Source organism: Mustelus asterias, chromosome 5 (genome assembly GCF_964213995.1).
Source record: "Mustelus asterias chromosome 5, sMusAst1.hap1.1, whole genome shotgun sequence".
Lineage (NCBI taxonomy): Eukaryota > Metazoa > Chordata > Chondrichthyes > Carcharhiniformes > Triakidae > Mustelus > Mustelus asterias.
In genome coordinates, this window is record NC_135805.1 from 42,891,563 (window position 1) to 42,916,265 (window position 24,703).

Here is a 24,703-nt window from a genome sequence, read left to right on the forward strand (position 1 = left end):
TCAATTTAGCAAGGCCAATCAACCTATCCCGCACATCTTTGGACTGTGGGAGGAAACCAAAGCACTCGGAGGAAACCCACGCAGACACAGGGAGAATGTACAAACTCCACACAGACAATGACCCGAGGCTGGAATTGAACTCGGGTCCCTGGCACTGTGAGGCAGCAGTGCTAACCACTGTGCCACCGTGCTGCCCCACAATAAATAATTGTGGCTTAAAGCATAGATGAATTTGAGGGGAATCTAGATACATACATGAGGGAGAAAGGGCAAGGACAATACATTGATAGAGCAGGATGATGTAAGAAGGAAGCAGATAGTGATATATAAACACCGGCATAGACATTAGACCCAATGGCCTTTTTGTGTTCTGTAGCTAATACAGAATGTTTTCTCCAATTAAAATTTTAACATTTACATAAATAACATAAACTTCTGGAAGAAGCGGAAAGAGCAACCCCAACAGAGTATATGGTTAAGATAGGCTAACCTCTTTAAAGATGTAGAAATTTAGTATAACCATTCCAAAGTTGTAGAAAATAAGCAGAGATCGTAGCTGAAAAGGCTCCCTGTTCTTCATCCATTTTGGACCCAGCCACACAAAGAGTAGGTAAAGGCTGCTTACTGCCAATGTAGGCAGGGGAGACTGCATCAAAGTCCAGTTTTCCACCCGTTTGTCTGTTAAAATAATGAAGCAATGTGTTTTCATTTTTAAAATATAGCAAATAATTCAGCTTTCAAATCAAACTGCTATTATATTAGTATTATTTAATTCAGAGTTCAGAAAATCATCACCTATAAAACTTCTTAAGTTTGGGTTGCTAAACTTCGTTCCATTATTCCAACGGCATATGGTCAACAAAACTAGTTTTGGGAGAAGGGAACCAGGAGTCATGGAATAGCACAGCTGCTGGTCTACTGGTCTTGGAACCAATATCAACAGAGAAGCAGTTTTAGCGAAAACTCTGATGAAGAATTATCAAGACTTGATATATTAGCTCTGTTCTCTCTCCACAAATGCTGTCAGACTGCTGAGATTTTTCCAGCATTTTCTGTTTCAGATTCCAGCATCTGCAGTAATTTGCTTTCATTATTGAAGCAGTTTTAATTGTTCTCTCTCTTAAACTGTTCTGTAGCTTCATACAATTCAAATGGCCCTCTCAGCACACAGCGGCCATTATACCCCTTACAGTTTTGAACTGTGGATGTCTCCAACTTCCTTCATGCTGCACTTACAGATAGCACCACTGGCAGATCCACAATCTCGTTTCATTTTTCTTGGATACACATGAATAAAAACCATTCAGAAAGCAATGAAAAATTACAAATGTAATTTAAATGTGCATACTGTCCAGCTGGTGCCCCTGCTCCAAAGGAAAAATATAAAGATGCTTCATAGGTGATTCATTTTGGTAGGACTAATTTAAATGTGGATTACATGGTCAAAGGTAGGGTTCTGAAGACTGTGGAGGAACAGAGAGATCTTGGGGTCCATATCCACAGATCTCTAAAGGTTGCCACTCAAGTGGATAGAGCTGTGAAGAAGGCCTATAGTGTGTTAGCTTTTATTAACAGGGGGTTGGAGTTTAAGAGCCGTGGGGTTATGCTGCAACTGTTCAGGACCTTGGTGAGACCACATTTGGAATATTGTGTGCAGTTCTGGTCACCTCACTATAAGAAGGACGTGTAGGCGCTGGAAAGAGTGCAGAGGAGATTTACCAGGATGCTGCCTGGTTTGGAGGGTAGGTCTTATGAGGAAAGGTTGAGGGAGCTAGGGCTGTTCTCTCTGGAGCGGAGGAGGCTGAGGGGAGACTTAATAGAGGTTTATAAAATGATGAAGGGGATAGAGTGAATGTTCAAAGACTATTTCCTCGGGTGGATGGAGCTATTACAAGGGAGCATAACTATAGGGTTCGTGGTGGGAGATACAGGAAGGATATCAGAGGTAGGTTCTTTACGCAGAGAGTGGTTGGGGTGTGGAATGGACTGCCTGCAGTGATAGTGGAGTCAGACACTTTAGGAACATTTAAGCGGTTATTGGATAGGCACATGGAGCACACCAGGATGATAGGGAGTGGGATAGCTTGATCTTGGTTTCAGATAAAGCTCGGCACAACATCGTGGGCTGAAGGGCCCGTTCTGTGCTGTACTGTTCTATGTTCTATAGGTGTGCACTGAAGGTTGTCTGATGTGGCAGTTGACTCCTGGGGTGGCTTTGAAGAATCTGACAGTTTCATGCTGTGGTAACCTATACTTAAAAAGGAAGAACAATTCTTGATCCAGATGTCTGCAGGTCAATATACACCAGATGGTACATCTCTGGAACAGCCGGTACTGTGAAGAGGTGTTAATGAAATCAAGTCTTCGTTGAGGAGAGGGGGTACATAGAACATAGAACAGTACAGCACAGAACAGGCCCTTCGGCCCACGATGTTGTGCCGAGCTTTATCTGAAACCAAGATCAAGCTATCCCACTCCCTATCATCCTGGTGTGCTCCATGTGCCTATCCAATAACCGCTTAAATGTTTCTAAAGTGTCTGACTCCACTATCACTGCAGGCAGTCCATTCCACACCCCAACCACTCTCTGCGTAAAGAACCTACCTCTGATATCCGTCCTGTATCTCCCACCACGAACCCTATAGTTATGCCCCCTTGTAATAGCTCCATCCACCCGAGGAAATAGTCTTTGAACGTTCACTCTATCTATCCCCTTCATCATTTTATACACCTCTATTAAGTCTCCCCTCAGCCTCCTCCGCTCCAGAGAGAACAGCCCTAGCTCCCTCAACCTTTCCTCATATGACCTACCCTCCAAACCAGGCAGCATCCTGGTAAATCTCCTCTGCACTCTTTCCAGCGCTTCCACATCCTTCTTATAGTGAGGTGACCAGAACTGCACACAATATTCCAAATGTGGTCTCACCAAGGTCCTGTACAGTTGCAGCATAACCCCACGGCTCTTAAACTCCAACCCCCTGTTAATAAAAGCTAACACACTATAGGCCTTCTTCACAGCTCTATCCACTTGACTGGCAACCTTTAGAGATCTGTGGATATGGACCCCAAGATCTCTCTGTTCCTCCACAGTCTTCAGAACCCTACCTTTGACCCTGTAATCCACATTTAAATTTGTCCTACCAAAATGAATCACCTCACATTTATCAGGGTTAAACTCCATTTGCCATTTTTCAGCCCAGCTTTGCATCCTATCTATGTCTCTTTGCAGCCTACAACAGTCCTCCACCTCATCCACTACTCCACCAATCTTGGTGTCATCAGCAAGTTTACTGATCCACCCTTCAGCCTCCTCCTCTAAGTCATTAATAAAAATCACAAAGAGCAGAGGACCAAGCACTGATCCCTGCGGCACACCGCTAGCAACCTGCCTCCAATCCGAAAATTTTCCATCGACCACCACCCTCTGTCTTCGGTCAGACAGCCAGTTACCTATCCAATCGGCCAACTTTCCCTCTATCCCACACCTCCTCACTTTCATCATAAGCCGACCATGGGGGACCTTATCAAACGCCTTACTAAAATCCATGTATATGACATCAACTGCCCTACCTTCATCAACACACTTAGTTACCTCCTCAAAAAATTCTATCAAATTTGTGAGGCACGACTTGCCCTTCACGAATCCGTGCTGACTATCTCGGATTAATCCGCATCTTTCTAAATGGTCGTAAATCCCATCCCTAAGGACCCTTTCCATCAATTTACCAACCACCGAAGTAAGGGGTCTAAGGGAAACTCCTGACAAAGCATCCAGCCTGGCCAAAACATATCATGGAATATATCTATATATAGTCTGTCAGTGTAACATTTGCTTCATCTGACATTCATGCCACTTCCCAACTCTTATATCAGTGAATATCCTGTAGAATTGCTCCCAGACTGTTGAAATTGTGATCTGCTATTCCCCAACATCTCTACACTTTCTATACACTGATAAACAGTTCCTTTCAATGAGCCTAGTTGATCACATTTCATCTCTAGAGATACCTGTTTGCGGTAGAACTGTACTTTTTGGGTTATGAATGCATGCAAAAGATTTTACCAAGGCTTGAAGCAGGTTTGGATACATGACTGAAAGTAACCCGAACATGCAGTGTTGCTAACAAAGATGGTCAGGCTTATTCAGTGTTCACTTGTATCTCTGGAAACAAATCTCATGAATGCACCATTATTGTTGAGGAACATAGCCATGGAACTCAAGTTAGTTGTGCGCTGCTCTCAGCTGGGCATCAGGCTACACTCTCGAAGACAAGGAGCTGAAGTATTTTACAAAGAAGAAAGAGCTTTGTAATACTTTATGACTGTGTTTGATTACCTATATGAGCCAATTCATAAAATCGGTCTTTGTTATGTCGGCCATTTAAATGTGCAATTTGCAGTTTTTAAATCAGCCACAATTTGCTTCTTAATTGATGTTTAATTAATGTTGACTTTGGATTTTAGAGCATAGGTGATTAACCAAGGTGGCATTTAAAGTTTGCTTTGTTAAAACTCTTCTAAAGTAAAAGTTTTTCTGTTTTAAACCATAGAATCGTATGGCTTCATTCTATGGGTAAATGACTGGAAATTTGGATTTCTTCTAAAAAAAAGTTACTGGTTTCTATTGAGATTATAACACATTCCAACAACATTGGTTCATGCATCAGCATCACACTTAAAAAGCACAACATAATCCAAGAAAAAACAGTCTTGTTTTATTAGCAGAGAGTTAACTAATTTAAACACCTCTCTCATCACCAGAGTGCCAAAATATTCAGCGGAACATAGGGGTTTTCCAAAGGATGAAAGAAAAATTTAGTTAGCATTCCCCAGGACTTCACACTGGCAAGTTCCTTAGATTAAATATTGAGATAAACGTAGATATCATAGGAACACAAGCTAAGACTAGTTTTTATACATGTTAACATGAGAGATATTTCTCAAATTGTGTAACTTCAGAAAGTTGAAAATGTGAAAAAATACATTAGAACTGGATAAAATATTCACAAAATTCTACAATGGCTCTTAATCAGCATAGTGAATCAACAATCAGAAGTAGACTTGTTGGAAGCCAAGATTAAGTTGTTTTACAGTTAGCAAATTGTTGTGGCATTTAATTACTGTACTCAGATCTTGCTGATGTGACACTTTGGACTACTCTATAACGAATGACTACATGATTAATGGAATTCAGTCGCCAGACTTACTGCTGAGTGAAACTATAAAACCAATTTATTTTGCATAATTTCCCATATCCTTCATAATTTTAAATACAAGCCAAGAACTACTAAGTAGAAGCTTGATTTTTCCCCCAATAATGACAATGATAGACAGTTTAAACACCCCTGTAGAACGTGTCAGGTTATTTGTGTCAAAACTTGCTATGAATATATTCCCAAAGCGTAAACTTCAAAGTTTGCCTTTCACAATTAAACAAAAAACTTGCATCGATATCATAGTCTTTAAGGATGTAAAATATAGGAGAAATGGGTAATTTGATTATTTGTGCCTGCTCCACCATTCAGTGAAATGATGACTGATCTACTACTTCATATCCTTTGTTTCCCTTCATATTCAAAAATGTATCACTCAGCCTGAATATACTCAATGACTGAGCATCCACTGCCCTCTGGCATTAAAAATTCCAAAATGTCAAAACCCTTTGAGTGGAAAAAATTTCTCCTCATCCCAGTCCTAAGCAGTTGACCACTTACTCTGAGACAATGTCCACATGTTCAATTCCACCCTATATCCCAGCATCTACCGTTTCAAGCCCCCAAAGAATAAAGATATTTTAATAAGATCACATCCAAATCTTCTAAACTTCAGGGAATTTAGGCCCAGTCTACTCAATCTCTCCTTCAAGAACAAACCCCCCATCCCAGAATCAGTCTTGTAAACTTTTATTACACTCCTTCTATGGCAAGTACATCCTTCCTTTGGCAAGGAGCCAAAACTGGGGTATTCCAGGTGTGGTCTCATCATGGCCCTATACAATTGTGGTAGTTCTTTTATAGTCTGAATGCCTTTGTGTTTAAGGCTATTACCATTTGATTTCCTAATTATTTGCTGTACCTGCAAGATTGGCAAGTTAACTTTCTGTGATTTGTGTGCAAGGGCATCCAGGTCGTTTTGAGTACCAGTATTTAATGCTATAAAATATCCAAAGGTGATTTATAGCAGCAGTATCAAACAAAATTTGACACTGAACCACAGAAGAAAGATGACAAAACACTGATAAAAGGGCTAGGTTTTAAAGAGCATCCTAAAAGGACAAGGGGTAGACGGGCAGGGGATTCAGAGAGGAATTTCTAGAGCTTTGGGTCCAGACAGCTGAAAGCATGATCATTAAGAGTGAGTCAATTAAAGCAGTAGATGTTCAAACAAAAACCTGATTACCTTTCTGCTCACCCTAGCCCAGAACCAGTGTGCTATAGTTCTCAGCACGTATGCACCAATTCTGGAAGCTACAGATGAATCCAAAGAGGAATGTTACTCCAGCCTCGAACAATCGTTGGCCCGAACCCTAATGGACGACAAGCTGATCCTCCTTGCTGACTTCAATGCCAGAGTTGGAAACGCCACAGACCTCGAGGGAGGTGTAAGAGAGGGGACAGGGGAATCCAACATCAACAGTACCCTGTCCCTGACAAAATGCCTAGAACACAGTCTTGTCATAACCAACAGCAAGCAGTTGGGAAGGCGAATGCTATGTTGGCAAGTAGACTTGATTACCGCAGCAAGGATATCTTACTGCAGCTGTACAGAGCCATGGTGAGACCACACCTGAAATATTGCGTGCAATTCCTTATCCAGGAAAGGATATTCTTGCCATGGAGGGAGTGCACATCCTGTAATTTTAAAAAAATCTAGGCCTTCAGATGCTGGCTCAGTTTGATCCAGACAGTACTGCTGCTTCTCAAAAGTTTAATATTGATGGGCTGTAGAAGATCACCATGATCTCCAGGAAGGTAGGGGGAACCAACAGCAGTACCAAATTCCATGTTCAGTTGCAATAAATTTTTGGGGGGGAGGGTGCATGCGGAAAGAGAGTGAGAGCAAGAATAGAAACGTGTGTACAGAAAATGGGACAAAGAGCCTATACATGCGCAAAGTACTCAAGAAAAATTTAGAAAAAAAATCACAACAAAATAACTGTTAACCAATCAATACAAAGTAGGAAAACTACAAATGAACCATCAGTAAACAATAAAAAGCGACTAACTTCAATCAAGTACAAGACTAACAATCATTTAAAATAACTTCCCTAAACTTTTAGGAGCCATTTGATTTTCAAGCTACTCAAGAAAATAAAAAATGGTATTAAAAGCAAAAGAAAGGGTCATAGAGTCATAGAGGTTTACAGCATGGAAACAGGCCCTTCAGCCCAACTTGTCCATGCTGCCCTTTTTTTTAAAACCCCTAAGCTAATCCCAATTGCCCGCATTTGGCCCATATCCCTCTATACCCATCGTACCCATGTAACTATCTAAATGCTTTTTAAAAGATAAAATTGTACCCGCCTCTACTACTACCTCTGGCAGCTTGTTCCAGACATTCACCACCCTCTGTGTGAAAAAATTGCCCCTCTGGACACTTTTGTATCTCTCCCCTCTCACCTTAAACCTATGCCCTCTAGTTTTAGACTCCCCTACCTTTGGGAAAAGATATTGACTATCTACCTTGTCTATACCCCTCATTATTTTATAGACCTCTATAAGGTCACCCCTCAGCCTCCTACGCTCCAGAGAGAAAAGTTCCAGTCTATTCAGCCTCTCCTTATAACTCAATCCATCAAATCCTGGTAGCATCCTAGTAAATCTTTTCTGCACTCTTTCTAGTTTAATAATATCCTTTCTATAATAGGGTGACCAGAATTGCACACAGTATTCCAAGTGTGGCCTTACCAATGTCTTGTACAACTTCAACAAAACGTCCCAACTCCTGTATTCAGTGTTCTGACCGATGAAACCAAGCATGCCGAATGCCTTCTTCACCACTCTGTCCACCTGTGACTCCATTTTCAAGGAGCTATGAACATGTACCACTAGATCTCTTTGTTCTGTAACTCTCCCCAACGCCCTACCATTAACTGAGTAAGTCCTGCCCTGGTTCAATCTACCAAAATGCATCACCTCGCATTTGTCCAAATTAAACTCCATCTGCCATTCGTCAGCCCACTGGCCCAATTGATCAGGATCCCGTTGCAAGTGGAGATAACTTTCTTCACTGTCCACTATGCCACCAATCTTGGTGTCATCTGCAAACTTAATAACCATGCCCCCTATATTCTCATCCAAATCATTAATATAAATGACAAATAACAGTGGGCCCAGCACTGATCCCTGAGGCACACCGCTGGTCACAGGCCTCCAGTTTGAAAAACAACTCTCCCCAACCACCCTCTGGGTTGTAATTTTCTCAGTGACAATCAGTTTTGGATTGCTATTCTGTGCTCAATTATTTATTCTACTTTTTTACCATACCTGTCTCACCTGACTCAGGCCGGGTGAGATCCAGGCAGCGCAGCTGTCCTTGAGGCCCAGCATTGAAGTCCAACTCTGCCAAAGTGGAGAAGAAAACACATCCTTTTTCACAGCACTAGCTGCCGCTCTGTCTAAGCTAGTGATTAGATTTGGGATTGTGGGGAGAGTTCAGGGGTGTGGGGGGACACGAGGTCTGAGGGGATTGTCAGATAGGAGGGTGAGACCAGGTAATGTCATGAAAGATTGGGCCTACAAGGGTAGGGGAAGGGCTCAGTTAGGTTGGGGGGTGGGGGGGGGGGGGGGGGGGTGTTTTGTGCCTCGGGAATGGGAGGGGTTAGGTCTACAACAGATGGGCAGGAGAGGTGAGTCAGCCCTGAGGTGAGGGAGGGGGGAGAATGGAGTTCTATAGGGGGCGGGGTGATCATTGGTGTGGGTAGGTCTGGGTCTTCACAAGACTTACCTAAAGTTAGGAGAGGTTTAATTCTTCTAACTTTTTCGAAGTAACTATTGGCATAACCCTCTTAGAACCATGCAAAGTTTGCGATTTTAATCCCAGCACATGGCAATTGCCCAGAGGAAGTTTGCAATTCTGGGCAAACCCTTGCCTGTGGAGTTCAGAGTTGGGCTCCCCAGCACATCTTGGGATACCTGCCCCCAATCCAACACTGGGGAGCTCAGAAGTTGCGGCCCAGTTGGGCTTGAATTACCTTACTTTTGGTGGACAGGGTGCACACTGTGATAATCTTTGATACAGAACGGGAACAGAAAGGAATATTTTAATTTCTTTCAAAAGTCTGTGGAAATTGCATTGTTTGAAAGGGACTTTTAAGAGTTTGCATCAATCGTAACAGGACCAATTGCAATTTTCTTGGATAATGATAAATACTGGTCCATGTGACCTGCCGACCACTGACCTAGAAGCAGTACCAACAGGAAGGAAAGAAGTCATGTAGCTGGTTGACACCAACGAGAGCTACAAGCAGAGGAACTGGATGGTGAAGGACCAGTTGCAGACAAAGAGAAAACAGGCAGAGACAAAAAAAGAGTGAGGAGAAGCAATCACTCTGGTCTGAAAAGGAGACAGGAGCTCTTGGAGGCAATGTGTAAGCCGGCTAAAAAGGTCAAATACCTGGAAAGAGGTGTGAAAATCTCAGAGGCACTGAAAGAGCTTATTGTTAGTGGCCAAATCTTTTTCATCCTTTCACAGGATATGGGTGTCGCTGGCAAGCCAGCATTTATTGCCCATCCCTAATTGCTCTCGAGAAGGTGCTGATGAGCCACATTCTTGAACTGCGGCTGTCCACGTGGTGTACACCCATGGTGCAGTTAGGGTGTCCAGGATTTTGACCCAGCGACAATAAAGGAACAGCAATAATCACAAGTAAGGATGTGCATGGCTAAGAGGGGAGTTTGCAGTTAGTGGTGTTCCTATGCATCTGCTGCCCTTGTCCTGGTAGCTGGGAGAGGTCACTGGTTTGAAAGGTGGTGTCGGAGGAAGCTTGCTGAGTTGCTGCAGTGCATCATGAAGATGATACACATTGCTGCCACTGTGCTTCGATGATGGAGGAAATTAATACTTAAGGTGGTGGATAGGGTGCTAGTCAAGCAGGATACTTAATCCTGGATAGTATCAAGCTTGAATGGTGGTGGAGCTGCACTCATTCAGGCAAGTTGAGAGCATTCTATCATACTCCTGACTTGTGTCGTGTTTGGACAGGCTTTGGTGAGTCTGGAAGTGTTTTACTCTCCTCAGTCTCTGACCTGGTCTTGCAACCACAGTACTTAGCTTGTCCAGTTCAGCTTTGGGTCAATGGTAACCCTTAGAATGTTAGTGATGAGAAATTTGGCGATGGTAATACAACTGAATGTGAAGATGAGATGGTTGTATTCTCTCTTGTGGGAGATAGTCATTACCTAGCATTTGTTTGGCACAAATTTATTTGCCACTTATCAGCCCAAGCCTGAATGTTGTCCAGGTCTTGCTGCATGTAAGCACAGATTGCTTCAGTATCTGAGGAGTCACAAATGGTGCTGAACATTGTGCAATCATCAGTGAACACCCCCACTTCTGACCTTATGGTAGAGGGAAGGTCATTGATGAAACAGCTGAAGATTTTTTATTTATTTATTAGTGTCACAAGTAGGCTTACATTAACATTGCCAAGAAGTTACTGTGAAAATCCCCATGGGCCTCGAGGAACTCCTGCAGTGATGTCCTGGGACTGAATGACTGACCTCCAACAACCACAGCCAACTTTTTTTATGCTAGGCACACCTCCAACCAATGGAGAGTTTCACCCTCTTATTCCCATTGACTCCAGTTTTGTTAGGGCTCCTTGATGCCATACTCAATTAAATGCTGCGTTAATGTCAGAGGCAGCCACCCACACCTGGAGTTCAGCTCTTTTGTCCAAGCTCTATCTGGACCAAGGTTGCAATGAGGTCAGGAACTGAATGGCCTCAGTAGAACCCAAACTAAAAGTCAATCAGCAGTTTATTACTGAGCAAGTGCTGCTTGATAGCACTGTCAAGACACCTTCCATTGTGAACCGTGGTGTTATTGCTCAGTGGATTGAAAACGAACTATGGAAAGCTATACCATCAGGAAAGAGGGTTTATAGAAGTGTGCCTTGATGATAATCATACCTGTGAAAATCAAAGTTGAAAGCTGTTATTGAATAGGACTGACCTACTTCGTCAGAATAACGAATAGCATATTGTGGAACTGTGCAGTTATGTAGTGTGACATTTGTGTGGGGAATGATGCAAGTGATAACTATCATTTGCCTGTTAATTTATGTTAACATACGTTGATTATGATGGTGTTAAAAGAGAAGTTACAAAAAATGAAATGTTGTTTGTCTTCTTTGGGGTCATTTGGTAAGTTTGGTTATTTTGGCTTATGGTTTCCCACATGGAGATGCTGACATGCAATTTTGTTTTACATTGTCCCGTAGAAACCAATATTGGATTGCAGAATTGGAACAGCTTGACGTGAAGTGTTATTTGCTCTGATGAATAGATGGGATGTTGTCAGGGTCCGCCAACTTTGGTGTGTCCAGTGCACTCAGCTGTTTTCGGACATTGCATGAAGTGAATTGAACTGATTAAATAACTGGCAACCGTGATACTGGGAAATTTAGGAGGAGGCTGAGAAGTATCATCTAATCATTACCGCTACCTGAAAATGATTGCAGACCCTTTAAATTTACCTTTTGTATTACCATATCATCTCAACAAGGCTTGCCATTTCTTCACCACAGCCATATCCAATATCTTCCTCAAGATTTATACCATCTTGCTTGCTTCAAATCACCCTTCCATTCTAGAATAAACAATCTCTACAGCTACTCTTGCAATATCTCACTTCCTCTTGTTTACTTCCACTCATCTCAATATATATGCTCATTCAATCTGCTCAACAGATCTTCTACTTTTGCCTTTGATGCTCTTGTCCTAATCCTGTCTTCTCTTACGTCACCTTCTTCCATCTTCATCCTTCTCCCCATGTAATTTTCCTCTTGTCCTGAAAAGCTGAGGGCCACAGACTGGAACATCCTGCAGGTGACTGTTCTGGATGTTCACTGTCCGATCTAGCTGATTAGCTAAAGCAATTCTGAACTTCTTTCTCCAAACTAAATACCCTATAGTGCATTAAATATCCAGGCATTCTCACCTCAGAATGTGCTTTCACTGAGCCATCTGTTCCAGCTTGACTTTCAACAGAGTGAGAATATCATTTCCAAGTCTCCAAGATCAAATTCATCCCCTCAGCTGTCTTTAAAACCTTCTAACTCATCTCTCTGCACTGACCCCATAACATTTTAAAGATTTCCATCCAGCCATAACCAAAATTCTCATCCCTGTGTGGTCTATCAACTGTGCCCTCTAGCAAAGTCCTTATCATTCAATTACTTCTTTTATATCTCTTTAAGACTACGGTCATCGTGCTCTACTCTAAAAGACCTCACTAGATCCCTCCATTCACTGTAAGCACTCTCTTATCTCCATGTTCTCAACTCCTTGAATATATCATAACCTGAACAATTTCAAAGGGGCGGCATGGTAGCACAGTGGTTAGCACTGCTGCCTCACAGCGCCAGGGAGCCGGGTTCGATTCCCGGCTTGGGTCACTGTCTGTGTGGAGTTTGCATGTTCTCCCCGTGTCTGTGTGGGTTTCCTCCGGGTGCTCCGGTTTCCTCCCACAGTCTGAAAGACGTGCTGGTTAGGTGCATTGACCCAAACAGGTGCCAGAATGTGGCGATTAGGGGAATTTCATAGTAATTTCATTGTTGTGTTAATGTAAAAGCCTTACTTATAACGAATAAACTTTAACTTAACTTTGACTTAAGAGGCTGAAGTTGGGGGACATCCTGTCCATCATTTCCAAATTTGTTCAATTCCGAAACATAGAAAATAGGAGAAGGCCATTTGGCTCATCGAGCCTGCTCCATCATTCATTATGATCATGGCTAATCATCCAACTCAGGAACTTGTTCTTTCCACAGGCCCATCACTCTCTGGGTGAAGAGATTTCTCCTCATCTCAGTCCTAATTGGTTTACCCCATATCCTGAGACTGTGACCCCTGGTTCTGGACTGCCCCACCATTGGGAACATCCTTCAAGCATCTACCCTTCGAGTTCTATTAGAATTTTATAGGTGTCTATGAGATCCCCCCATCACTCTTCTAAACTCCAGTGACTTGATCTTTCCTCATATGTCAATCCCACCATTCCAGGAATCAGTCTGGTAAACCTTTGACAAAGGGTCATCTGGACTCGAAACGTCAGCTCTTTTCTCTCCTTACTGAACTGCTGAGATTTTCCAGCGTTTTCTCTTTTGGTAAACCTTCGCTGCATTCCCTCCACAGCAAGAACATCCTTCCTCAGGTAAGGAGACCAGAACTGCACACAATGTTGTAGGTGTAGTCTTACCAAGGTCCTGTATAACTGCAGCAAGACATCCCTGCTCCTGTACTCGAATCATCTCGCTATGAAGGCCAACACCATTTTCCTTCTTCACCGCCTGCTACACCTACACACTTACTTTCAGTGACTGGTGTACCTGTTCTTGTTGCACATTCCCATCCTTCAATCTATAACCATTCAGATAACAATCTGCCCCCTTGTTTTTGCTACCAAAGTGGATAACCTCACATTTATCCACATTATACTGCATCTGTCATTCATTTGCCCACTCAACTTGTCCAAATCAAACTGAAGGATCTCTGCATCCTCTTCAACAGCTCACCCTCCCACCCAGCTTTGTTTCATCTGTAAATTTGGAGACATTACGTTTAGCTCCCTCATCTAAACCATTAATAAATATTATGAATAGCTGGGGTCCCAGCAATGATCCTCGTGGTACTCCACTAGTCTCTGTGTGCCACTTGGAAAAATATATGTTCATTCCTACTTTTTGTTTCCTGTTTGCCAACCAGTTTTCTAACCATTTTAATACACTACCCCCATCTCTTATGTGGAGCTTGTGAAAGCCTTTTCAAAGTCCAAATAAACCACATCGACTGGCAGTCCCTCATCAACTCTACTGGTTACATCCTTGAAGAATTCAGTAGATTTTTATTTACCTTTATTGCCATACAGAACAAAGCACGTATGCACAGTATTAAAAGCAAGATCAATAACAACATCAAACATTACATACATAGAAATCATTCTGTTTCTAACAAGTATTCGGAAAGCCACTAAATTTTCAGCACTCAGAACAAAATCAGACAAAGCATTCCAAATATCAACAATTCTCTGTGAAAACAAAATTTGTGAATATCAAGACTTTAACCAAATTTTTGTCAATTATTCTGATGACCACACAAAATCCTATAATTGCAAATAAATAACTTTTCAGGCTTAGAGATAATATGGCAATGTATCAATTTATAAACTTCCAATTAATTCAAAAATCAGCCTTCTCCTCTTTAAAGATTGTAATCCAAGAATTCTTAAATGCTCCTCATAAGGTCTCCCCCTATGCATTCCATTTTCCTGGTAACAGTCTTTGCGCTCTCGCTGTAAACTGTATATTGCTCTGATAGTGTGGATTCCAGACTGTGGATGCACACTCCAGATGTGGGCATATCAGCTGCTTAGAGAGTTTAAGATAAACACTGACATCCTGACTCAAAAAAGGTGCATTCAGCGCCTGTAAAACATTTCCTGCCTGCTACACTGCCTGAGCCACTTGATTCATAAACTTCAGATTACTTGTGACAGTCACACCCAAATCCTTTCCAATGGTTGAATGTGCTGAAGACTGGCCATCGATATGGTGCTGTGAATTAGGATTATTGTGGCCGAAATGAAGAACTGAACACTTTGCCACATTAAAAGTAAGTTGCCACTCCTTGGACCACTGCACCATTGCAGAGAGTTCAATCTGGAGAAGTGCAATTGAGGATCCTGGATTATTTATCTTAACTTCCAAATAAATTTTAATGTCATTCGCATATTTCAAAACTGCAGTATGCTGAATATGGCTATTAATGTTATTAATATAAGCCACAAGTAAAAGGAGCCTTAAGACATTTCCTTGAGGAACTCCACAAATCATATGTGTTGGATTTGATAATTACCCCATTAACAACGACCATTTCCACATGGTCCAACAAAAGTGATTTTATCCACTGATAAAGTTTACCTTTAATCCCCAGTACAGATAACTTGTTCAATAACCGCATATGTGGCAATGAATTAAAAGGCTTTGAAAATTCCAAGTAAAATGCATCACACCACTGGCCTCTGTCAACTATAGCAGTCACTTCTTCTAAAAATTCAAGGAACAGTGTGGAACACAATCCCCTAGGGTTGCCCCAATAAGACCACACTCCTTTCAAAAAGTCCAAATGGTCTCCACAACATAAGATTCCATTAATTTTCCAATGTAAATCTATGCTAACTCTGTTTGATCCTTTTAAAAGTTTCTAAAGTTTTTCTTTAAAAAAGTTTATTAGTGTCGCAAGCAAGCTTACATGAACACTGCAATGAAGTTACTGTGAAAATCCCCTAGTCGCGACACTCCGGCGCCTGTTCGAGTTCACTGAGGGAGAATTTAGCATGGCCAATGCACCTAACCAGTATGTCTTTTGGACTGTGGGAGGAAAACAGAGCACCTGGAGGAAACCCATGCAGACAAAGAGAGAACGTGCAGATTCCACACAGATATTGAACCAAGCCGGCAATCAACCTGGGTCCTTGGCTCTGTGAGACAGCAGTGCTAACCACAGTGCCACCGTGCTGCCCACTGTTTTCTAAGTGCTCAGCTATTAAATCTTTTATAATGGACTCTAGCATTTTCCTCACTACTGACATTAGGCTGACTGGTCTATAATTCCGTGTTTTCTCTCTACCCTTCTTTTTAAGTAGTGGGGTCACATTAGCCACCCTCCAAACTGTAGGAATTGTTCCAGACTCTATACAATCTTGGAAGATGACCACCAATGCGTCACTATTTCCAGGGCCATTTCCTTAAGTACGCAGGGATTATCAGGCCCTGGAGATTTATCAGCCTTTAATCCCATCAATTTCCCCAACACCATTTCCCTATTAAAACTTATTTCCTTCAGTTCCTCCCTCTCACTAAACCCAGTATTCCCCAACATTTCCATGTTAATTGTGTCCTCCTTTGGGAAGACAGAGCCAAAATATATATTTTGCTGATCAGCCACTTCTCTGTTCTTCCTTATACATTCCCCTGCTTCTGACTATAAAGGACCTACATTTGTCTTCACCAATCTTTTTCTCTTCACATACTTATAGAAACTTTTATGTCAGTTTTTATGTTTCCCATAAGCTTACTTTCGTGCTCAATTTTCCCCTTCTTAATCAATCTCTTTGTCCTCCTTTGCTGAATTGTAAGCTGCTCCCAATCCTCAGGTCTGCTGTTTTTTCAGACCAATTTGTATGCCTCTTCCTTTGATCTAATACTATCTCTAATTTCCCTTGTAAACCATCATTTGGCCACCTATCCCTTTATATTTTTGTGCCAAACAGAATGCAGCTCACCTATGTGCTCTTTGAATGTTTGCCATTGCCTATCCACCATTATCCCTTTTAAGGAAAATTCCCCAATCCACACTGCCAACTCACGCCTCATACCATTGTACTTTCCTTTATTTAGACTCAGGACCCTAGTCTCAGAATCTACAATGTCACTCTCCATCTTGATGGAAAATTCTATCACACTATGGTCACTCACCCCCAAGAGGCTTCGCACAGATTACCAATTATCCCTCTCTCCTTACACAATACCCAGTCCAGGATGGCCTGTTTTTTAGTTGGTTCCTCAATGTATTGGTCCAAAAACTGTTCCATACACACTCCAAGAATTCTTCCTCCACGGTATTGTGACTAATTTGATTTGTCCAATCTATATGCAGATTAAAGTCACCCATAATTACAGATGTTCCTTTATCACATGCATCTCTAGTTTCCTGTTTAATGCCATCCCCAACATCATCACTACAGTTTGGAGGTCTGTATACAACCCATTAATGTTTTTAATTTCCATCCCACCTACAGCATTAAGGCAGTCTGTCTAAAAACTCTAAAGGTATTTGATATAATTGTGATCAGTGCACTCTTGCTTTTAACCCTCTTTGATTCTCTGCAGCATTCCACATAATTGATTACTTCATGCTTGACCACCATCCATTCCATGTGGTTCATCTTTGTGGCATTACCCTAGCTTCTACTTCAAGCTGTCTCATCAATGCCAAGACAACTTACAATGGCTTCTTCTCCCTTGACCAAACAACAATTTCTCATATGCCCCAATTCTTAGTCTTTTCTCTTCCATGTCCACTGGTCCCACCATTGTCAAAGTGGTTTAAGATTGAACTCACCTCTTGCTGCAGGGAAACCCATGGCGAGGGTGCACTGTCCGCAGGACCAGAAGATAGCACCAGCATGAATGGTTAGAAAATTCCAGCCAGTTTCCTTAAATGGCCTGCTTAATAGACTTGAGGGCTTTCAGATATATGCTAATGACATTGAACTTTATTCTGGTACCATTTTTGACTCCTTAACTTCTGCTGTCCAACTGCTGAAAACTTTCTTTCATTTAACAATAATCAAGACAAAGGCCATCCTATTTTGTTAGCATTGAACAATTCCTCACCTTAACTCGAGTCCATTTTTTTCTTTGGCTGCTCCTTCAAGCTGGAGCTGAATGCATACAATTTTGGTATCCTCTTTAACGAAAGAGTGAGCTTCAATCTGCACAAAGGCAGAGCTAATATTGCTTACTTCCATATCCACAGCATCTGTCTTTACTCCTAAATTATTCCCAATACCACTAAAACACTTAACTCAACATTTGTTACCTCAAGGCTTAAATATTCCTCTGCTTTGTTGCCAATCTCTGGGGTTTTGCTCTTCAGAAACTGCAACTTCTCTAAAGCTTTTGCATTCTATCCTGTACTCAGCCTGCTTTCCATTCACCTCTGCCATTATCAACCATTAACCTGTGCCCTCAACAGGCTTTCTGCTCTCCTAATTCTGGCGTTCTGTGAATACCCCTTCGTCAGGGTTTACAGCCATCTCCATCCCACATTCTGGCATCCAATCCAAAACGTTCTACTTCTCCCTTCTTACAAAAGCCTAAACAATTTGAATCTGTGACCTATTTCCAGTCAATTTTCGTAACAATTCTCACATCACTGTCATCACTTACTTTTTTGTTACTCATTCGTGGGACATGGCCATCACTGAGTGGCCAGCATTTATTGCCCACCCCTAGATGCGCTTGAGATAGTGGTGGTGAGCTGCCTTCTTGAATCACTGCAGTCCACATGCTGTGGGTTGACCCACAATGCTGTTAGGGAGGGAATTCCAGGATTTTGACCCAGTGACTGCAAAGGAACGGCGATATATTTCCAAGTCAGGATGGTGAGTGGCTTGGGTGGTTGTATCTGCTGCCCTTGTCCTTCTAGATGGAAGTGGTCATGGGTTTGAACGGTGCTGTCTAAGGACCTTTGGTGAATTGCTGCAGTGCATCTTGTAGATAATACACACTGCTATACTGAACGTTGGTGGTGGAGGGAGTGGATGTGGTGCCAATCAAGAGGGTTGCTTTGTCCTGATGGTGGCAAGCTTCTTGAGTGTTGTTGGAGCTGCACCCATCCAGGCAAGTGGAGAGTATTCCATCACACTCCTGACTTGTGCCTTGTAGATGGTGGACAGGCTTTGGGGAGTCAGAAGGTGAGTATTTCTAGCCTCTGACCTGCTCTTGTAGCCACTGTGTTTATATGATGAGTCCAGTTGAGTTTCTGGTCAATAGTAACCCCAAGGATGTTGACAGTGGGGGATTAAGTGATGGTAACACCATTGAATGTCAACTGGCGGTGGTTAGAGTGTCTCTTATTGGTGATGGTCATTGCTTGTGATTTGTGTGACACGAATGTTACTTGCCTCTTGTCAGTCCAAGCCTGGATACTGTCCAAATCTTGTTGCATTTGAACATGGATTGCTTCAGTATCTAGGAGTCGCAAATGGTGCTGAACTTTATGCAATCACATGCAAAATCCTCACTTCTGACCACATGACGGAGGGAAGGTCATTGATGAAACTGCTGAAGATGGTTGGATCTAGGACACTACCCAGGGGAACTCCTGTAGAGATGCCCTGGAGTTGAGATGACTGACCCTCCATGACCACTTCCTGTGTGTACCAGATATGATTCCAACCAGCAGAGTTTACCCCCATTGATTCTAGTTTTGTGAGGGATCCTTGATGCCATACTCCGTCGAATGCGGCCTTGATGTCAAGGGCTGTCACTCTCACCTCACCTCTGGAATCCAGCTCTTTTGTCCATGTTTGAACCAAGGCTGTAGTGTCAGGAGCTGAGTGACCCTGGCGAAACCCAAACTGGGTATCACTGAGCAGGTTATTGCTGAGCAGGTGCTGCTTGATAGCACTGCTGATGATCCCTTCCATCACTTTACTGATGATCGAGAGTAGACTGATTGGGCGGTAATTGGCCAGGTTGGATTTGTCCTGCTTTGTGTGTACAGGACATACCTGGGCAATTTTCCAAACTGTTGGGTAGATGCTAGTGTTCTAACTGTACTGGAAGAGCTTGGCTAGAGGAGTGGCATGTTATCAGGGCTCAATGCCTTTGTGTATCCAGTGCCTCCAACCGTTTCTTGATATCACGTGGAGTGAATCTAATTGGCTGGAGACTGGCATCTGAGATGCTGGAACCACTGGAGGAGGCCGTGATGGATCATCCACTCGGCATTTCTAGCTGAAGATTACTGCGAATGCTTCAGCCTTATCTTTTGCACTGATAAGAACAAAGAACAGCACAGGAAACAGGCCCTTCGGCCCTCCAAGCCTGTGCCGCTCATTGGTCCAACTAGACCATCCGTTTGTATCCCTCCATTCCCAGACTGCTCATGTGACTATCCAGCTAAGTCTTAAACGATGCCAGCGTGTCTGCCTCCACCACCCTACTTGGCAGCGCATTCCAGGCCCCCACCACCCTCTGTGTAAAAAACGTCCCTCTGATGTCGGAGTTATACCTCGCCCTTCTCACCTTGAGCCCGTGACCCCTCATGATCGTCACCTCCGACTGGGAAAAAGCTTCCCACTGTTCACCCTATCTATACCCTTCATAATTTTGTACACCTCTATTAGGTCTCCCCTCATTCTCTGTCTTTCCAGGGAGAACAAGCCCAGTTTACCCAATCTCTCCTCATAGCTAAGACCCTCCATACCAGGCAACATCCTGGTAAACCTTCTCTGCACTCTCTCTAAAGCCTCCACGTCCTTCTGGTAGTGCGGCGACCAGAACTGGACACAGTACTCCAAATGTGGCCTAACCAGCGTTCTATACAGCTGCAACATCAGACTCCAGCTTTTATACTCTATACCCCGTCCTATAAAGGCAAGCATACCATTTGCCTTCTTCACCACCTTCTCCGCCATTGGGGATGGGGATATTTATGGAGCCTCCTCCTCCAGTGAGTTGTTTAATTGTCCACCACCATTCATGACTGGATGATGCAGGACTGCAGAGCTTAGATCAGATCCGTTGGTTGTGGGATTGCTTAGCTCTGTCTATCACTTGCTGTTTATGCCATTTGGCATGCAAGTAGTCCTGTTTGGCCTGGTGTTGCTGGCAAGCCCTCCTGAATTCTCCATTGAACCAGGATTGATCCTCTGGCTTGATGGTAATGGTTGAGTGCGGGAAATGCCGGGCCATGAGGTTGCAGATTGTGCTGGAGTATAGTTCTGCTGCTGTTGATAGCCCACAGCATCTCATAGGTATCCAGTCTTGAGTTGCTGGATCTGTTCGAAGTCTGTCCCATTTAGCATGGTGATAGTGCCACAAAACATGATGGAGGTTATTCTCAATGCGAAGTCAGGACTTAATCTCCACAAAGACTGTACGGTGGTCACTCTTACCGATACCATCATGGACAAATGCATCTACAGCCAGCAGATTGGTAAGGAGGAGGCCAAGTATGTTTTTCCCTCTTGTTGGTTCCTTCACCACCTGCTGCAGATCCAGTCTTAGTAGTTATATCTTTTCGGACTCGACCAGCACTTCTGCTTCTGAGCCACTCTTGGTGGTGGTCATTGAAATCCCCCACCCAGAATACATTTTGTGCCCTTGCCAATCTCAGTGCTTCCTCCAAGTGTTGTGCAACATGGAGGAATACTGATTCATCAGCCAAAGGATGACTGTACATGCTGACTAGTAAGAGGTTTCCTTCCCCTGTTTAACCTGAAGCCATGTGGACTCCCAGGGCAACTCCCTCCTGACCGTATACCACTGTGCCGCCACCTCTGCTGGATCTGTCCTGCCGGTGGGACAGGACATATCCAGGGATGGTAATGGTGGTGTCTAGGGTGTTTATCTGTAAGGTATGATTTTGTGAGAATAACTATGTCAGACTGTTGTTTGTCTTGTCCGTGAGACAGCTCTCCTAATTTCGGCACTAGTCCCCAGATGTTAGTAAGGAGGACTTTGCAGGGTCGACAGGGCTGTTTGTTTTGCCGTTGTCTTTTCCGGTGCCTAGGTCGAAGCCAAGTGGTCTGTCCAGTTTCATTTCTTTGTTGAGACTTTGTAGTAATTAATACAACTGAGTGGCTTGCTAGGCCATTTCATAGGGCAGTTGAGAGTTAACCACATTGCTGTGGCTCTGGAGTTACATGTAGGCCAGACCACGCAAGGATGGCAGATTTCCTTCCCTAAAGGACATTAGTGAACCAGATGGGTTTTTCCAATAATCAACAATGGTTTCATGGTCATCAGTAGACTCTTAATTCCAGATATTTTTTTTTTGAATTTTATTGAAATATCCACCATCTGCCGCGGCAGGATTCGAACCTAGGTCCCCAGAACATTAACAGAATTTCTGGATTAATAGACTAGCCATCGCCTCCAGGGAGTGTTGTGAGATATTTAAGAATGCTATTTTTTTCACTCGTGGCATGCCACATGCACATTAGAATTTTGGTCTATACCCAGAGTGAGATTTTTGGCACATTAATTGTTTGGAAGATGATTATGTTGCAACAAAGTCTATTTTCTACCCAAGTCCGGTAACATTACCTAGGCCTAACAGAGAAGTTAGAAAAACACACATTGAATAATATGAACACACCCACGCTCTACATGAAGAGGTGTACAGAATACACAAAGTCTAGTATTAATGCTGCATTATTCTGAACAGAATATAAATAAGTACCTGCAATGATGAGGCTCCATCGATAGAATTCCAGAGAATCATTAATGAGGTGAACTACTGCATCCATGATTTCATTCAAAAAGTATTATTCCTACTGTACCTATGAAAAATAAAATAAAACATTGGTTCAGTTCATAAATTATTCCAGTTATATCTCTGATAATTTGATACTTTAAATACAAGGTCCTCACAACATATAAAAGCCAGCAAAATACATTGAGATATATTTAAGCACCAAATTCAAGCCTTGAACTGAGTTCAGGTGAAAGCTTTGGCCAAGTTCTGAGTTGGAATGTCATGGATTGATTCTCCACTCCAAAGATTTCAGCACATAATCTGAGGTGAACCTTCAGCCTGAGGGAGTACCACGCCAGAGATGCTCTATATTGGATGGGATACAAAAGTAAGGCCAGGATTTTCCGGGCCCCTCACTGGTCCCCAGAGCTGGAGGCAGCTGGCTATTGGCTGTTAGCAGGATCTTCCGGTCCCACCAGTCACGCTGCCAGAGAACCCACTATGAGAGATTTATTTCAGCAGGACCGGAAGATCCAACCCTAAATCTGTCATCTTCCTGGAGGAAAAAGATCCCATGAAATAATTTGAAGAAAAGCAGGGTTTTCTCATTATTAATATTTATTCCTCAACTAGTGTATCTAACAGGATGATATGGTCAATTGTTTAAATGCAGTTTGTGGGATCCTCCCTAAACCACTCCATCCATTTCCTCCCCCAAGGCCATTCTTAAAACTTAAATCTCAAATTTTAGTTAACCCTGTTTGAGTAGCGCATCACCCTCTTAATCACCTTCCTCGGCCCAATGTCAATTTTTATCTCATTAAGTTCCTGGGCAGCACCTTGGGATATTTTCCTACATAAAGGTAATACATAATATTACATAAATTCAAGTTGTTGCTGCACAAATTGGCTGCCACACTTCCTACATTATTACAAGTAACTAATGAAGCACTTTAAAAGTACTTCATTAGTTACAAAGCTCTTTGAGTTGAGTGAAAGGCACTATATAAATTCAAGTTCTTGGTTTAGAAAGAAATTTAAATAAGCCAATGTCCCCATTCCCACTACTATCCAAAATCAGCCCCGAATCCACCTAACTATATTTCATCTTGCCTTTTGTTATTTCTGATTCATTCAGCTCTTCCCACTAGACAGCATAATTTCATAAGCAAACCAACAAACAACCTGCTTCTAAAGCAAACCAACAAAAAAATAAAACATGCTTCTAATGCTCTGTCAATGTCACCTCCTAACTGAAGTTTTGGATTAATGTAAGAGTTAATTTGTAAACTGTTCCCTTCTAAGGAGAAAGTGTCTCACTCAATTTGTCATCTCTGCTAGACAGTTATGTCAACAATAGAAAGTCAATATGGCGGGGCAAATATTGTAATAATAAGCTACTCTTTGGATTAGCGATTTAACATGTCAACAATGCCAGTCACCTATGGCATATATTTGCAACATTATCGAGCAGCACCTCATCACAAGCAGAATGATCTGTCCCGCATCGTACTATTACAGGCTAACATTCATACTGTTCAGATAGTAAAGATTAATATCTGAAGTATTTTAAAAGTGACTTCCTAAAATAACCTGACCTTGCCTTCATGTAGAAGGGTGACCAGTATCAGTGATCTACTATACGATGCTGAATTACCCCAAAGTTTAGATTCAGTAATGGTGTCTTAAACAGTTAATATTACAAAAAATCATCAATAGCTCTGATAGTAATTATATTTATCAACTGTCCTCGCTATAAACATCTTACAGATTTTAAAGAATGCTACAAAAACTTACTCTTTGCTTCAGTGTTATCTGTGAAACACAACTTTCTTGCCATTTTCTCTACTAACTCATTACACAGTAATTTTTTTTTCATACTTTTCCAATTCAATCAAATCAAATCCAATTCAGAGTCTCAACAAGTTGAGACATTTCAGATCCAGGCTGACAAGACAGGGCGAGCAACCAAACCACCCTGTCCTGGGCCTGATCTACGTGAGCCAAGCTGATTGGAAAAGGGGGAGGTTCCTCCTCCAAGACTTGAGCTCATTTGCATCTTAGCCAAAAGGCCGAGATGCCACTTTTAAAAATTGCTTCATATGAAACATATGAAGCTTCAGCGTAACCTAATGACCTCGACCAAGTGCGGCCGACCATGGGCTGCCGACCATACTACACTTGATCTTAGCCAAAAGGCCGAGAAGCGATGCCTTCGAAAATTGGCCACGACTGATAAAAGCATCACAGCATTAGCATGCTACTATCCTATTGATAATACTCTACTGCTCAACCTTCAAGTCTGGCTGCTTACGGACACATCATTTCTATGTGTTTTCTAGATTCTAAAATTCCACTAGAATACCATAAATTTAAAATTACTAAAATCAATTCAACTTAACTGTTCCTAAAAATAAGCATTGCTTCAATGGCAAACAAAGATACCCTAAATTAACATAATTAAAGTCAACCTTTTACTAAGGGCATAT

The 24,703-nt window shown here is 42.4% G+C and overlaps 1 protein-coding gene and 1 pseudogene across 3 annotated transcripts in view; both read right to left on the reverse strand.

The window, feature by feature from the left end:
- elovl4a (ELOVL fatty acid elongase 4a) overlaps positions 1-24,703 on the reverse strand; it is a 70,256-nt gene that overhangs the window by 26,581 nt on the left and 18,972 nt on the right. For all 3 annotated transcript variants that reach the window (XM_078212447.1, XM_078212445.1, XM_078212446.1), the window contains exons 2-3: positions 22,200-22,299; positions 491-678 (exon numbers count right to left, since the gene is read on the reverse strand). In XM_078212447.1, coding sequence (XP_078068573.1) covers positions 491-678; positions 22,200-22,266 — 255 coding nt within the window. In that variant the 5' untranslated portion in view covers positions 22,267-22,299. The remainder of the gene's footprint in view (positions 1-490; positions 679-22,199; positions 22,300-24,703) is intronic.
- Positions 24,253-24,425, reverse strand: LOC144494566 (U2 spliceosomal RNA; annotated as a pseudogene).